At 42.9% G+C, this 14739-nt stretch overlaps 1 protein-coding gene across 1 annotated transcript in view; it reads left to right on the top strand.

The window, feature by feature from the left end:
* The first annotated feature begins 3840 nt into the window (after positions 1-3840).
* Positions 3841-14739, top strand: part of AMN1 (antagonist of mitotic exit network 1 homolog) — a 33159-nt gene continuing 22260 nt past the window's right edge. The window contains exons 1-2 of the mRNA XM_070410478.1: positions 3841-3964; positions 13162-13294. Of these exons, the coding sequence (XP_070266579.1) occupies positions 3927-3964; positions 13162-13294 (171 nt within the window). The 5' untranslated portion in view covers positions 3841-3926. The remainder of the gene's footprint in view (positions 3965-13161; positions 13295-14739) is intronic.

The raw sequence follows: 14739 nt of genomic DNA on the forward strand, positions 1-14739 counted from the left end.
TCAAAGGGCTTAGTGATATGCAAAAGGACTGGGGTCTTCAACGGGCTGCCATTCTGGTTTCTGCAACAAGATTGTTAATCTTTTCATGATAATACAGTAGGTCCTCTGGTTAGGTCGGAGATCTGTTCCTACGGCACAATGTAACTCGATTTTCACTGTAAGTTGGAACCACCTACGTGAGCACCTACATCTCTCACATGGAGCATATACACAGCAGTAATGAAGTGTGTAACGCCCTGGACGCAAGTCGCTGTCACAAAGAACCAAGAGACGCTTCTCATGCAAAAGGCAAAGGGTTTATTTATTTTCCAACATGTTGGGGCTCACAGCTTACTCTGAACGCAGCAGAGCAGCGGCTGTCAGCCCCGACCAAGAGTTTAAGCACAGGTTATATACTTCTCTAGCAAACGGGGGAAGTAATCTGGGGTCATTCTTCTGGGGATCTGGCGCCGTTGTGAGTTAATGCCTGTCTGGTTTCTTATCAAGTTGTTTGTTTTTCAGTTTACTCCCGGGCTGCGGCCATCTCCCGTAACCTCCCTGGCTGCAGCTGTCTCCCATAAAAGTTGATTGTTTCATCTCCCCCTTCTGACCTTCCTGATTGCCCTGGTGCCGTTTGTTCCTTTTCTGACCTTCCTGACCTGATTATATTGGCGCCTCTCAAGTGAAGCAGTAAAAAAAATTTAAAAGAAAGATAACAATTCCTGATCTTCACTTGTGGTAAATAAATAATAAAAAACATAAAGCACATACGTCGAAATGACGGAACTTTTTTTTTTTTTTTTTAATAAATAAATGGGTGATGGCGACGTAACCACAAAATGACCTATGTCGAGTCTAACGTGATCCAAGGACTGTCTGTAGGCAGCTCCAAATGGGGAGGATGGGCTGTATTTCCGGGTGAGCTCCCAGGTCCCCTGTGCTTTCTTTAGTCAGAGCATAATAATCACGGTTAACTGAGCATGATGAATACTTCTTACAATTAGGTGCTCCCCAATATTCTATTTCTGCCCCATATCATATTGTCTTTGGCTGTGTTTGAGATAAAAGTTGAGTCGTTGTGACTAAGCCAGTATGGCCTACAAACTCTAAAATATTTACTATCTGGCCCTTTATAGAAAAAGTTTGCCAACCCCTGCTCTACACTTACCTCTCAGCATTCTCCATGTAGCCATCCCAAACTATTTGAAGTCCCTAACAGATCACCCTTTTCTCTTTGACCTGCTCGGCCCACCCCTCCATGGGTGCTGTCATAGAATTCACTCCCTCTTAGCATTTAACTGTTATTCTGATTGTCCTTTGACTTGTCTGGGGCAAGTGTTCACTGCTGAGTCCTCAGCCACTAGCACCACCCCTCCCCTCCTTCGTTGCTTCATAAACATGTTTTGATGAATGAGCAGCATCCTGAAGAGATGAAAAGACTGGGTTCCAACTTTCAAGAGCTTACAAAGGGAAGACAGTAATGTAAACAATAAACTAACCTACAAGGAAGAATGAAAAAGCACTAAAAAGTAGCATGTACTCTGCAGCATGTCCAAGGAGAGAGAATTCCACCTGGGAAAGGTGCCCCTTCTTTATGAGAAAAGAGTGAAGAAACAAAATGGACTCACTATGGTCAGGTTGCTAAATTTTACAATCAAGTAGGCTGAGGTATGACAAAGCAATTCTGTTCTTGCTTTAACTAGGATGGGAACTTAAACTTTTGAACATTTCAGTTGTTCCTGGAGATAAATATATATATTATTGGTGATAGAATATCCAGTCTGAGAGAAAGTTTATTTGAACCAAATAAGACAATTGCCGGGAAGCAAAATCTCAACAGATTGAGAAAACGCTCCAGAGAATAACACTTTTGCAGCTTATTTTATACATTAGACTCAAAGGAAAAGCCATAAGGAAGTTTCCATGACATTCATCTGTAGTACATGAGGGGGCAGGAGAGAGCAAAGTGGGGAAACCTCTGAGATTGGATAAGAAGCAAAATGTAGAGACACATACTTCTTTTACATTGGTTGGGTACAGGATGGTTAATAATTAACATTGACAGCTCATAGAGATGGTGAAATGGAATTTTTGGACTGGAACCCGGGTTCTTTGTCCGCCAGAATCGAAGAATGAACCCACGGACAGAGGGTAGTATAGCAAAGGTGGAGATTTATTGAAAGACAAGTGCAGACTCCCATGTGGGGAGAGGGAAAGAGTCCCAGGGACTTCCTGTTTCCATGGTTTATAAAGGCTACAGTTCCTATGTCCTGACATCCTCTCTGATTGGTCAATATCCCCTTCCCCAATTGGTTACTATAGTGACTCCTGAGGCCCTCCTCCCTCATTGTCCTCTTATTCCTTCTCTGCTTCTTCCTTCTCTATTTTGTAAATATAGACCTTTTTTGGCTACTTCCAGTTCCCTTGTCTAATGGAAATATAACTGCCCCTGGCTTCCTTGTGTTATGGAAATGTACCCTCTCTCAGTCCGTAGCCCTTTTTTTTCCATGGACCCCAATTCTAAAAATTCCCTAAACCTGCCTATATTCCCCTAAAATTCCTGTTTCAATGGTATGCAGGGGAATAAGATAACCAACAGGGGTTCTGTGGTCTCCTGCTCTGGTGCCCCAGGTGGTGCCTGCAAAGGGGTCTGGAAAAACAAACTACTCTGACATTTCAAAGGTATGTTATCTTAGATGCTCAGAGACAACAGACAATTCCAAAGGTAAAGACTGACCTTTGTCAAGGAAGCTGCAGGCCTACGCTTTTCCTTAGGAATTTTTCAGTTCAGACCACCCTGGGCGGCTGGCTGCCTTCTGTCTCTGGGTTTGTGAGGCCCGAGGGCCTCCCCTGAGCTCGTCTACGTCCAAACCCGCTGAAGAGCAGGAAAGAATGTTTAGTCTCCAGGCCACCTGACATCTGGCTGATGACCATCGTGAACTAATCCAAAGGCTGAGAATGCAGCACTGATTTTTCTCAGGAATGTGACTTTTTATTATAAAAACTCTCAGTTTTAACTTGGCACAGTGACTGGTGGTTACTAGACTTAGTGTGGCGATCACATCGTAAGGTACATAAACATCCAATCACTATTATATGCCAACTATAATTTAAATAATAATAATAATAAACCTCTCAGCTTCTCTTCTTCGCAACACTATGGATAGTGCCTAGTTGTGCTTCTGACCTGAATATCCTAAGATCCTTTAATAATTATTTGTCATTTATTTCAAGCCAGAGCCTCATGACACTGCTGGGTGGACATTTAGAATCCTTTCTGATATTAACATAAAACCTCTACCTCCGTGATGAAATTCTTACGGAGCTTTTTTGGTTATTGTTAGCATGTAATGCCCTCATCTGTAAAATAAGTCTCAATAATTCCAACTCAATAATTAATAAACATGGTTAATAATTGGAGGCACAGAGCGCAGTGCGCACATCACAGAAAGTGCTCAGTAAACCGCAGTTATCCCCGGATCCTCTAAAATGCTCCGTTTAACGGTAATGGAGCCCATGTCCAAAGAGCTCTCCAGACTCTGCACCGCTAAACGTATGTCGCACCATCAAATGCGTCCCCGTAGTAAACGCAGCGACAGCTCAGTAACGCGCGGTTGGAGGCGCACCGCGCTGGGATGCGAGTGAGACTGCATCTCCCGGGGAAACCGCCAGGAGCTGGAGCCCGCGAGGTGGAAGAACTACAACTCCCATGGTGCTTCACGCAAGCTTAGGGCTAGTCTATATTTTATCGCCACAGCCCCTGCCGCGAAGCTCTCAAAGACTCCGCCCCCAGGGTTCTCCTCGCCTATTCCGCCCCCGTCCTCGGAAGACGCCGTGTGACGTCACGAGGTCCTACGTTCGTGTAAGGAGCAGGAGTTGAAGGACGGTCTCTGGCTGGGTTCAGGCGGCCCTGGGACCGCGGAGGAGGCTCTCGAGGGACCGCCGCGATGCTCCACCCGGAGCCGGTCAGTCAGCTCCTGGATCTGTGAGTCCGCTCGGGCCTCGCCTCTTCCTCGCCCGGGCCCAGCACCTCCCCCGCGCGGCCCGGTTCTGCGCTGCTCCCCCTCCCGCCCCTTCCCTCCGCCGGACCCACGTAGAGGCCCCGCCGGTGTTTCTCCACTGGGTTCCTCACTTGTCGTCTCCGCGTCGGTGACAGTGGTGCCCGGGGGGCCGCGGGGCAGGGTGGCGCTCCGTCCGCCGCCCGGGACGTCCCCACACGGGTGTCCGAGTTCTCCGTCCGGTTCCCGGTGGGACCCGTTTGTGACGGGCTGGGAGCCCTGGGAGAAGGAACCGCTGGCCGGGGCTGCGCGACCGACGCGCTCCGCGAGGCTCCGCCCAGTCCCTGTGCCGGGCGCGGGGGGTGGGGGGGGTGGGGGGGGGTTCTCAGGCGGGGTGACCCGCGTCACCGCTGGGTGCCGTGGGCGAGCCACAGGCTCTCCCGGTGCCGAGCGCTTGACCCACAAAGTTCTGTCACGGTGGCTGCCTCTGGGACTGTAGTGAGCAATAAACTTTACATGTGAAGGCCTCATTTAGAAGGATGCGTGGTGTCAAAGGACATTTCAGAGAAATTTCCTTTTTGTGAGTGTTTTATTTCAGAGCCTGTGGTTAGGAAACGGGACAGGAGGAGTCCTGGTGGCCGGAGCTACCAGAGGCACATAGGTAGAGAGGGGGTTGAATCTGTGGTGCTTTTCATTATTCAGATGGCCAGTGATCTGAGAGTGACGGGTGTAATACCCCCAAAGCGCCGCTCTGACGTTTCATTTCAAGCCAGCGTTTATTCTGTATAAGGACTAGAGGCCCCGTGCACAAAATTCATGCAGGGGCGGGGGTGTTCCTCAGCCGGCCTGCACCCTCTCCAATCTGGGACCCCTTGGGGGATGTCCAACTGCCAGTTTAGGCCCCCAACTGCCCTCCCCTGCAGGCCTGATCGCCCCCCAACTGCCCTCCTCTGCCAGCCTGATTGCCCCCCAACTGCCCTCCCCTACCTGCCTGATCGCCCCCCAACCGCCCTCCCCTGCCGGCCATCTTGTGACAACGTGAGGGCTGCCATTTTGGGGTGTTGTGCCACCTCGGCTTTTATTGTATCCGATAGAGGGTGGGTGGGGGATTAAAACTAGTGAGTTCCCAGGGTCTGCTTCCCATCATTGTCACTGCAGAGATTAGCCCTGGAACGCTGTCTGCCTTCAGATAGGTTCTGTCCTCGATCTGAGCTTAAAATGTATCTTCTTTTCCCTGAGGAGCTCATCTGGGGTCAAGGCTGCCTTATCGTTCGGCCCTGTTCTTCTTGTAACGGGTCTAATTTCCCAGGGTCTGTAAGAAAAATGTCTTTTCTGTGTGAATAGCTGTAAAGCAACTGTTCTATTTCTATGACATGCACCTCCCCTATCAGGATGGCTTCTAAAGTGAGAGTGATTGGTTAAAAGTGATTATCTTATACAATTTTAGGGAGATCATTTAAGTTGATTATCAAAGGCATTTATAAGAAATAATCTCTTGCATATCACTTTGTTCATGAAATAAACTAGAGTAACTTTTGCTTATGTGGCCAAACTGGTTTGCTCTGCTTGAGGGATTTTCAAGCCTGGTATCTTATTTTATTTTTTTAAATCCCTCCTTTTGGTCATTCAGCAGGCTAAGAGTGTCAACAAGCATAGTGTTACTCTTGCTACCACTGTTGATGTAGGCATTGGGATGGATGGTCATACAATTGCTGTGTTCCCTACAGTTGCCAAGTCATCTGGCCATGGCTGGTGGGATCACTGAATTCTTCAAGTTGTCTAATCCTGGTAGATAACATTGGATGTGAGTGGTTGTTGAAAGGCATTTATAACTCTTGAGAGGATGCAGTGCTCTAGGAAGGTTAATATGGTGATTATGAGAATGATAGCCAAGGATTGAAAAATTCCCTAGCGTAGAGATTCCCCAGTGCCAAAATGTAATCAATTAAATAAATCAGTGAAAGAAGTGTTGCCTATTTGATGAAAGATTGTTATCTGATCTTTAAGTAAGGCCTTTTAAGTTTTGGGTAACAATTCTTGATTTATTAACATAAAACTTTTTTTTTTTTTACCAGTTACAGCACAAGCACCTTATTGTTGGGTGGTTAGGATGTTTAAGGCTATGTGGTTATCTCATATAACTCTGGCTAAAGAGTTATAAATTCTTGCTGTAAGTGTTGAGATTTTGCAGAGGATAAGGTCTCTTCTAATGAGGCAGTCCTTTGTTGATGTCCTTTCCAGTAAACTTAGGTTCTAATGTGTGCAGCACACTGCCTTCCTTTGGGAGGGAATCACAGAAAGTTTTTGGGACCTGGTGGAAATAAGGCTTTCAGTACTGCATTAGTGCCTTACTGTATTGAACTGTGTCATCATTGCTCAGGACAGGATAAACATGAGGATGTCTTCTTTCAGGAGGCAGTGTTATAGGTAAGTTTCCATCTAAGATAGGCCTTTATATTGTACTAGAGGCCCAGTGCACGAAAATTCGTGCAAGAGTAGGCCTTCCTTTCCCCGGCTACCAGCACCGGCTTCCCTCCGGCACCTGGGACCCGGGCTTCCCTACTCCGGCCACCGGCAGGCACCTGAGACCCGGGCTGGCTTCCCTCAGGCTGCCCGCAGACACCCAGGACCCGGGCTGGCTTCCCTTGAGCTGCCCGCAGACACCCAGGACCCAGGCTGGCTTCCCTTGAGCTGGCTGCAGACATCCGGGACCCGGGCTGGCTTCCCTTGAGCTGCCCGCAGACACCCGGGACCCGGGCTGGCTTCCCTTGAGCTGGCTGCAGACATTCGGGACCCGGGCTGGCTTTCCTTGAGCTGCCCGCAGACACCTGGGATGCGGGCTGGCTTCTCTCCAGCCCTGGCTCTGTCAGGAAGGACATCCGGAATGACGTCTGGAAGACTTCCGGTCTAGTTAGCATATTACCCTTTTATTATTGTAGATAAGCAATCAGTTATTTAATAAGAGGCATTTCTATGGAACAAAAAAGACAAAGAATCATAGTTGGAGCAATTATAAACTCAGTTTCTGAGTCTGGAGAGCAGCCAGTCAAGAAAATGTCCGGATTTGAGCTTGAATCTTTAGATGGTGGAATGAGGGTGGCAGTTTTAATCTGATGGATTTTCCTGGCTTGCAGTTTGAATGTCCTTGGTGATATCATTAGGTGTTCTGGTGACCTTTCTGAGTGGCCCACAGAGAAGTAGGTATGAATACTGTCTTCATGATCTGTTGTGGTCTCAGCTCTGCCATTATAGTGTGAAAGCAGCTATACACAGAACATACATGACTGGACATGGCTGTGTTCCAAGAGAACTTTATTTACAAATGTAGGCAACAGGCCAGATTTGGCTGATGGGCCATGGTTTTCCTACCCCTGGTCTAAGGTAAGGGTAACAGCTTTCATTCACACATTGCCCTGATCAGCCCATACTGCAGCCTATCTTCCAAAGTTCTGATTCAGCTGGATAGCTACTGACACCCAGTGAAACCATCAGCTTTCAACTGAGCAGAACCATCACTGAACTAGACCCAGACACTTAGGGAAACTTCTGTGCATTAAGGGTCTCATTGAGCCAATGGCTTTGCTTCAGGTGGTCTGAGTGGCAGATAAAGTATCGCCCAAAACTGTCACTTTTCCACAAAAAACAAAGATCCCTCTAGAGCAGCGGTTCTCAACCTTTGGGTCACGACCCCTTTGGCGGTCAAACGACCCTTTCACAGGGGTCGCCTAAGACCATCCTGCATATCAGATATTTACATTATGATTCATAACAGTAGCAACATTACAGTTATGAAGTAGCAACGAAAATAATTTTATGGTTGGGTCACAACATGAGGAACTGTATTTAAAGGGCCAGAAGGTTGAGAACCACTGCTCTAGAGCCAGGCCAAATGTGATTAAAAAAAAAATTATAGTTGACCTACATCATATTTGTCTCAGGTGTACAACACAGTGACTCGACACCTGTGTATCTTACAAAGTGACCACCGTGATAAATCTAGTAACCATCTGTCACTGTACAAAGTTATTACTATAGTATTGACTGTATTCTCTATCCCTGTACATTATATCACTGTGACTTATTTATTTTATAACTAGAAGTTTGTACCTCTCAATCCTCTTCACCATTTTTTCCTTCTCTTGTAACTATCAGTTCTCTATATATCTCTGAGTCTGTTTCTGTTTTATTTTGTTTATTCACTTTTTGTTTTATAGATTCCACTTGTAAGTGAAATCATATAGTTTTTGTCCTTCTCTGTCTGACTTATTTCACTTAGCGTAATACTCTCTACATCCATCCATGTTGTCGCATGGCTGAGTAATATCTTCTTTATCCATTTATCTATCAATGGACACCTAGGTTGTTTTCATATCTTAGCTATTGTAAATAATGCTGCAGTGAACATAGGGGACATATATCATTTCAAAATAGTGTTACTGTTTCTTTGTATAAATACCCAGAAGTGAAATTGCTGGGTTATATAGTAGTTTTATTTTTAATTTTTTAAGGACCTTCCATACTGTTTTCCATAGTGGCTGTACCAGTTTATCAATTTGAATATACCATTTCCATATGGTCAGCAAGGCTTTTGGGTCCTTCTCTTATAACTTAAACTTATAAGAGTCCAAGTTGATCCATGTCAAAATAAGGATATCAGACCATACAGTCAGTCACAAGGTCTCATGCTCAGGCATTCAGTTTCAACACGAGCTTATGAGCAGGTTAATAGCTGCTTTAAAAAAAAAAAAAAAAAGAGTATGTGGTGGCAGCTACATCAGGCAGGTAATAATGTTGTACACGTATACCTCACTATTGTGTTTCATAATTTTTACAAATCAAAGGTTTGTGGCAACCCTGGGTCAAGCAAGTCTATTGGTGCCATTTTTCCAATAGCATTTCCTCACTTGCTATTTCTGTGTCACATTTTGTTCATTCTCCCAGTATTACAAAATTTATTATTATTGTTATTATTTTATGGTGATCTGTGATCAGTGATATTTGATGTTACTATTATAATTGGTAATTGTTTGGGGCCCTGCAAACCACATCTATATAAGAAGGCAAACTTAATTGATAAATGTGTATGGTCTAACTGCTCCACCAACTGGCTAGCCCCCCGTTTCTTTCCCCTTCCTCTGGCCTCCCTGTTTCTTGAGATCCAACAGTATTGACATTAGGCCAATTAATAGCCCTATAGTGGCCTCTAAATATTGAAGTAAAAGGAAGAGTCACAGGTTTCTTTAAATAAAAAGCTAGAAATGATTAAGCTTAGTGAGAAAGGCATGTCAAAAGCCAGGATAGGTCAAAAGATAGGTTTATTGCTCCAAATAACCAAGATATAAATCCAAAGGAAAAGTTCTTGAATAAAATGTAAAGTGCTATTCCAGTAAATATATGAATGATAAGAGATGAAACAGCCTTATTGATGATATGAAGCAAGTTTTAGTGGTCTGGATAGAAGATCAAACTAGCCATCACATTCGCCTATGCCAAAGCCTAATCCAGAGCAAGGCTCTAACTCTCTTCAATTCTATGAAAGCTGAGAGGCGAGAAATCTGCAGAAGAAAAGTTTGAAGCTAGCAGAGGTTGATTCAGGAGGTTTCAGGAAAGAAACCAAATTCATAATAGAAAAGTGCAAGGTAAAGCAGCAAGTGCTTATGTAGAAGCTACAGCAAGTTATCCAGAAGATCTAGCTAAGATAATTAATGAAGGTGGCTACACTAAACAACAGATTTTCAATGTAGACAGAATAGCCTTCTGTTGGAAGAAGGTGCCACCTAGAACTTTCATAGCTGCAGAGTAGAAGGCAATGCCTGGCTTCAAAACTTCAAAGGATAGGCTGACTCTCCTACTTGGGTCTAATGCAACTGGTGATTCCAAGTTGAAGCCAATGCTCATTTACCATTCCAAAAATCTTAGGGTCCTTAAGGATTATGCTCAGTTTACTCTGCCTGTGCTCTATAACTAGAACAACAAAGCCTGGATGACAGCATATCTGTTTACAGTGGGGTTTACTGAGTATTTTAAGCCCTCTATTGAGACCTATTGCTCAGAAAAAAAGATTCCTTTTATTTTTTTTGATATATATTTTATTGATTTTTTTTTTTTACAGAGAGGAAGGGAGAAGGATAGAGAGTTAGAAACATTGATGAGAGAGAAACATCGATCAGCTGCCTTCTGCACATCCCCCCACTGGGGATGTGCCCGCAACCAAGGTACATGCCCTTGACTGGAATTGAACCGGGGACCCTTCAGTCCGCAGGTTGACGCTCTAGCCACTGAGCCAAACCGGTCAGGGCGTCCTTTTAAAATATTACTGCTCATTGACAATGTATCTGGTCACCCAAAAGCTCTGATGGAGATATACATGAGATTAATATTTTAAACCCTGCTAACACAACATCCATTCTGCAGCCCATGAGTCAGTAGTAATTCTGACTCTCAAGTCTTATTATTTAAGGGATGCATTTTGTAAGGCTATAGCTGCCATGGATAGTGATGGTAGATTATAGTGATGAATCTGGGCAAATTAAATTGAAACCCTTATGGAAATGATTCACCATTCTAGATGTCATTCATAATTCATGGGAAGAAGTAAAAATATCACCATTAACAAGCATTTGGAAGAAGTTGATGGATGACTTCAAGGGGTTCAAGACTTCAGTGGAGGAAGTCACTGCCTGTGGGGTGGAAATAGCAAGAGAACTAGAATTTTAAGTGGAGCCTGAAGACGTGACTGAATTGCTGCAATCTCATTAAAAAACTTCAGCAGATGAGGAATTACTTCTTTTATGGCTGAGCAAAGGAAGTGGTTTCTTGAGTTGGGATTGAGTTCTGGTGAAGATTTTTCGACAGCAAAGGATTCAGAATATTACATAAACTTAGTTAAAACAGCAGCAGGGTTTAAAAAGATTGAGTCCAATTTTTTTTTGCCACTCCAATTTTAAAAGAAGTTTTTAGTGGATAAAATGCTGTCAAATGGCACTGGCCGGTGTGGCTCAGTTGGTTGGGTATTGCCCCATGCACCAAGACGTTGCTGGTTCGATTCTTGGTAAATTCTTCTTTTTTGTTGATACTCACCCAAGGAAATTTTTCCATTGATTTTTAGACAGAGTGGAAGGGAAAGGGAAGAGACAATGAGGAGCATCGATGTAAGAGAGACACATTGATTGGTTGCCTCCTGCATGCGCCCAACCAGGACTGGGCCTTGAGTCTGCAACCGAGGTATGTGCCCTTAACTGGAATTGAACCTCGGACCCATTAGTTTACGGGCCGATGCCCTATCCACTGAGCCAAACTGGCTAAGGCATAAAACTGTACTTGATGCTCAACAGTGTTGCAATAGCTATGTAAGGTGCCAGGGGGGTACTGGAAATATTGGGGGGAACACTTTGTACTTGATTGCTGGGGTTCAGCCCCAGCAGGTCCAGGGATCCCCAAAGGTGTGGACGAAGTCTGCGAAGAAGGAAGGACATGGAGGCAGCGTTCAGTTGATCAGCAGCCTAGCCAGGATCTCCAGCCAAGTTCTGTCTAGGATCTCCAGCCAGGTTCTGTTGCTATGTTCTCTCGCTAGGTTCTCCAGGTTCTCCAGCCAGGTTCAGTCATCAGGTTCTTTAGCCAGGTTCTCCAGCCAGGTTCTATCCAGGTTCTGTCTCTGTTGTCTTGTTACATCTGTATTTATACCAGTTGATTTTAATCCTGTCAATTTCTATTCCAAAGATTAGGGCGTTTCTTATCTCCATTCCAGGGAGTAAAGATTATGTAGCTTAAGCATGATTTTTCGTAGTTAAAGTGATTAACTACCCGCCTGGCACTTAGTTAAGGGGTTTTATTCCCTCCCTAACTTCAGGGAAAAATCCCTACCTGGGGAAACAACCTTTCTCGGAGAGGTGACCTTGGTTAAAACACATAGCGCTAAGGGGAGCAAACATATTAAGAACAGTATGCTATATACGCCAGGTCCCTTGAAACATATGCTGTGCAGACGTTTCTTCTTTGCAGCAACTGTGTCAAGCAGCAAGGATGAACCGGCTCCCAGCACTTGATGCTTTAAAGAATTTCTTAAGATATTGAATAAAATAAGGTGTAGAAAAGTGAGTGTAGAATGCTGACATTTTAGGAAACTATGATCCTCCTCTCACCCTTTAAGTGTATGTGAGTATGTGCATGTTTGTACAAGCACAGAGAAAAATATGAAAGACTGTACACTAATTTAGCATGAAGAATTAAACTAATGAAAGAGGGAAGGATAAGAGGGAAAGACAGGCTACCCAAAGAGGAAAAGAAAAAATAGATAGCACTAAAAAAATTCAAGTGAATGACCACATTTATTCATGAATGTAACATTATGTATATTGGGGTATTTGTAGGCAGAAATTAAATAAGATTTATATTTATTTGTTTAACGTATGGGTTTCTCATATTGTTGGAATTTTAGGCCACATATGGGTATGTTGGTCACATGCGTCTTAGTGGTTACATGCTCTGAAAACTCTGCTTTAAGCATATACAATCCTGGCACTAAGTTTGTTTTCTATATGATTTGTACTATTTGTGGAATCTTTGTGGTTATAGTTTCTCTAATGATTTCATTACCTGCATAATTTTTAAGAAAAATAGTGAAAATGAGTTTGATGGATTAACAGATGAAACTTTTCAATTAGTAGGCCCTAGTTTAATGCTTACTTAGGAATATGGGACTGAAATCTTGTGTCTTTAGGAATTAGACTGACTTAGAAAAAACACTATTTTTGGCCATTTCAAATGTATTTTAGTAAATGAGGTGTGCAAGAAAAAAGTTAAAAATCACTTTTCTACGATGAAGAAAAACTTGTCCATTACTGAGCACAGACTAAGCTTTGGAATCTTATGAAGTTTAAGCTATAAATATTAGTATAAAATATACACTCTCTTCAACAGTGTTGTAATATCTATCTATGTATGGTGCCGGGGGGGTACTGGAAATATTGGGAGGAACACTTTGTAAAGTATATAATTATCTAACCACTTTGCTATACACTTGAAATTAATACAAAATAATGTTAAATGTAAACTGTAATTGAAAAATAAAATTTAAAAATGTACTGTCTTTATGAAAGGACTAAGTGCTAACAAACTGCATTAAATAAATGTTAAGACTCAGTATTGGTACAGTATAATTTACTATATCACATTTGTATTTCAGATGCCTTTGGTGCTTCACGAAGAATATTTCCAGATATATCACAGACATTAAGCCTTTGCCTCCCAACATAAAAGATAGACTGATTAGAATGATGAGCCTGCAGGGACAGATAACAGATTCAAATATAAGTGAGGTAAGAGTATGTACAACTATAAAGCAAGCATATTATATTTTACTGTTTGGATATGGTTTCACATTTCTGGAACAATGGTATATGGTAGGATTAATAATACTTTTAAGATATAATAAAGTATCAGAGTTTTTTTTCTTTCTAGAAAACCAGAATGTTCATGTGTAATAGTTCTAAAAAATCTCTCCTACCATTTTTCAGTTGCTTCCCTTGTCTTCATAATACCAGCACCTTAAGCTCCATGTTTTTTAAAGTTTTAAACTTTTTGATCAATTATACCATAATAAATCTGGAAAGAGTAAAATATTAAGTGCAGGGTAAATAAATAAGTGCTCAAAAAAAAAAAAAATCCACACCAAGAAATATATGTTACATCGTGACTCTAGTACACAAACCACACTTACCCATGACAGTACAGCAGGCCCTCCAATAACATCATTTTGTTATAATGTTGATGAGATGCCATAAGAACTTAACTCTTGTTTATATCAATTAGCCTATAAAATTGATTTCAGTATATGTCATTTGGCTTAGAGTCACAGGACCTATCAATGACGGTAAGTGAGGACTCAATGTACTCTGTGCATTATACTTGGATATTCTCTATTTTATTCTGTTATGTCTTATTTCCTTTAAAAAATGTTGACCACAGCCTACTAAATTGATTTTGTCCATTCATGGATAACAACCAGCAGTTAAAGATCACTCTTCTAAACTCTTCACATTTCTTTTCTGGATACCTCACTCCTACTAATTTATACTTACTCCCCTCCCTATAACTAAGCTAAAATTGGCTATTCTTTAAGGTAATAAATATAGTAAGGGTCTCCAACCTGAATTAAAATTCTAGCTTTGCCACTCTTTCTGACATTGAGCCTCAGGTGTGTGGGGGGGGGGGGGCGGGGGGGCAGGCGGAGGGGGGGGGGGGGGCGGGCTGTTTTTAAGAGAACTTTACTTTGCCCAGCCAGCATGGCTCAGTGGTTGAGCATCAGCCTATGAACCAGGTTGTGGGCTTGATCCCTGGTATGGGGCATGCAGGAGGCAGCCCATCAATGATTCTTTCTCATCATTGATGTTTCTATCTCTCTCTCCCTCTCTCAAATCAATAAAAATATATTTAAACAAAAAAGAGAACTTTATTATTATTATTTTAATTATAGAAGAAAAGAGAAAGAGGAGAAGAAAGAAGGCAGATAAGAATCAAAACAGGCCGAAACCGGTTTGGCTCAGTGGATGGAGCATCGGCCTGCGGACTGAAAGGTCCCGGGTTCGATTCCGGTCAAGGGCATGTACCTTGGTTGCGGGCACATCCCCAGTGGGAGATGTGCAGGAGGCAGCTGATCGATGTTTCTCTCTCATCGATGTTTCTAACTCTCTATCTCTCTCCCTTCCTCTCTGTAAAAAATCAATAAAAAATATTAAAAAAAAAAAAAAAAAAAAAAGAATCA

The sequence above is a fragment of the Myotis yumanensis genome, unplaced genomic scaffold (assembly GCF_028538775.1).
Source record: "Myotis yumanensis isolate MYYU_CA2020_CCGP unplaced genomic scaffold, mMyoYum1.0.hap1 SCAF_3, whole genome shotgun sequence".
Lineage (NCBI taxonomy): Eukaryota > Metazoa > Chordata > Mammalia > Chiroptera > Vespertilionidae > Myotis > Myotis yumanensis.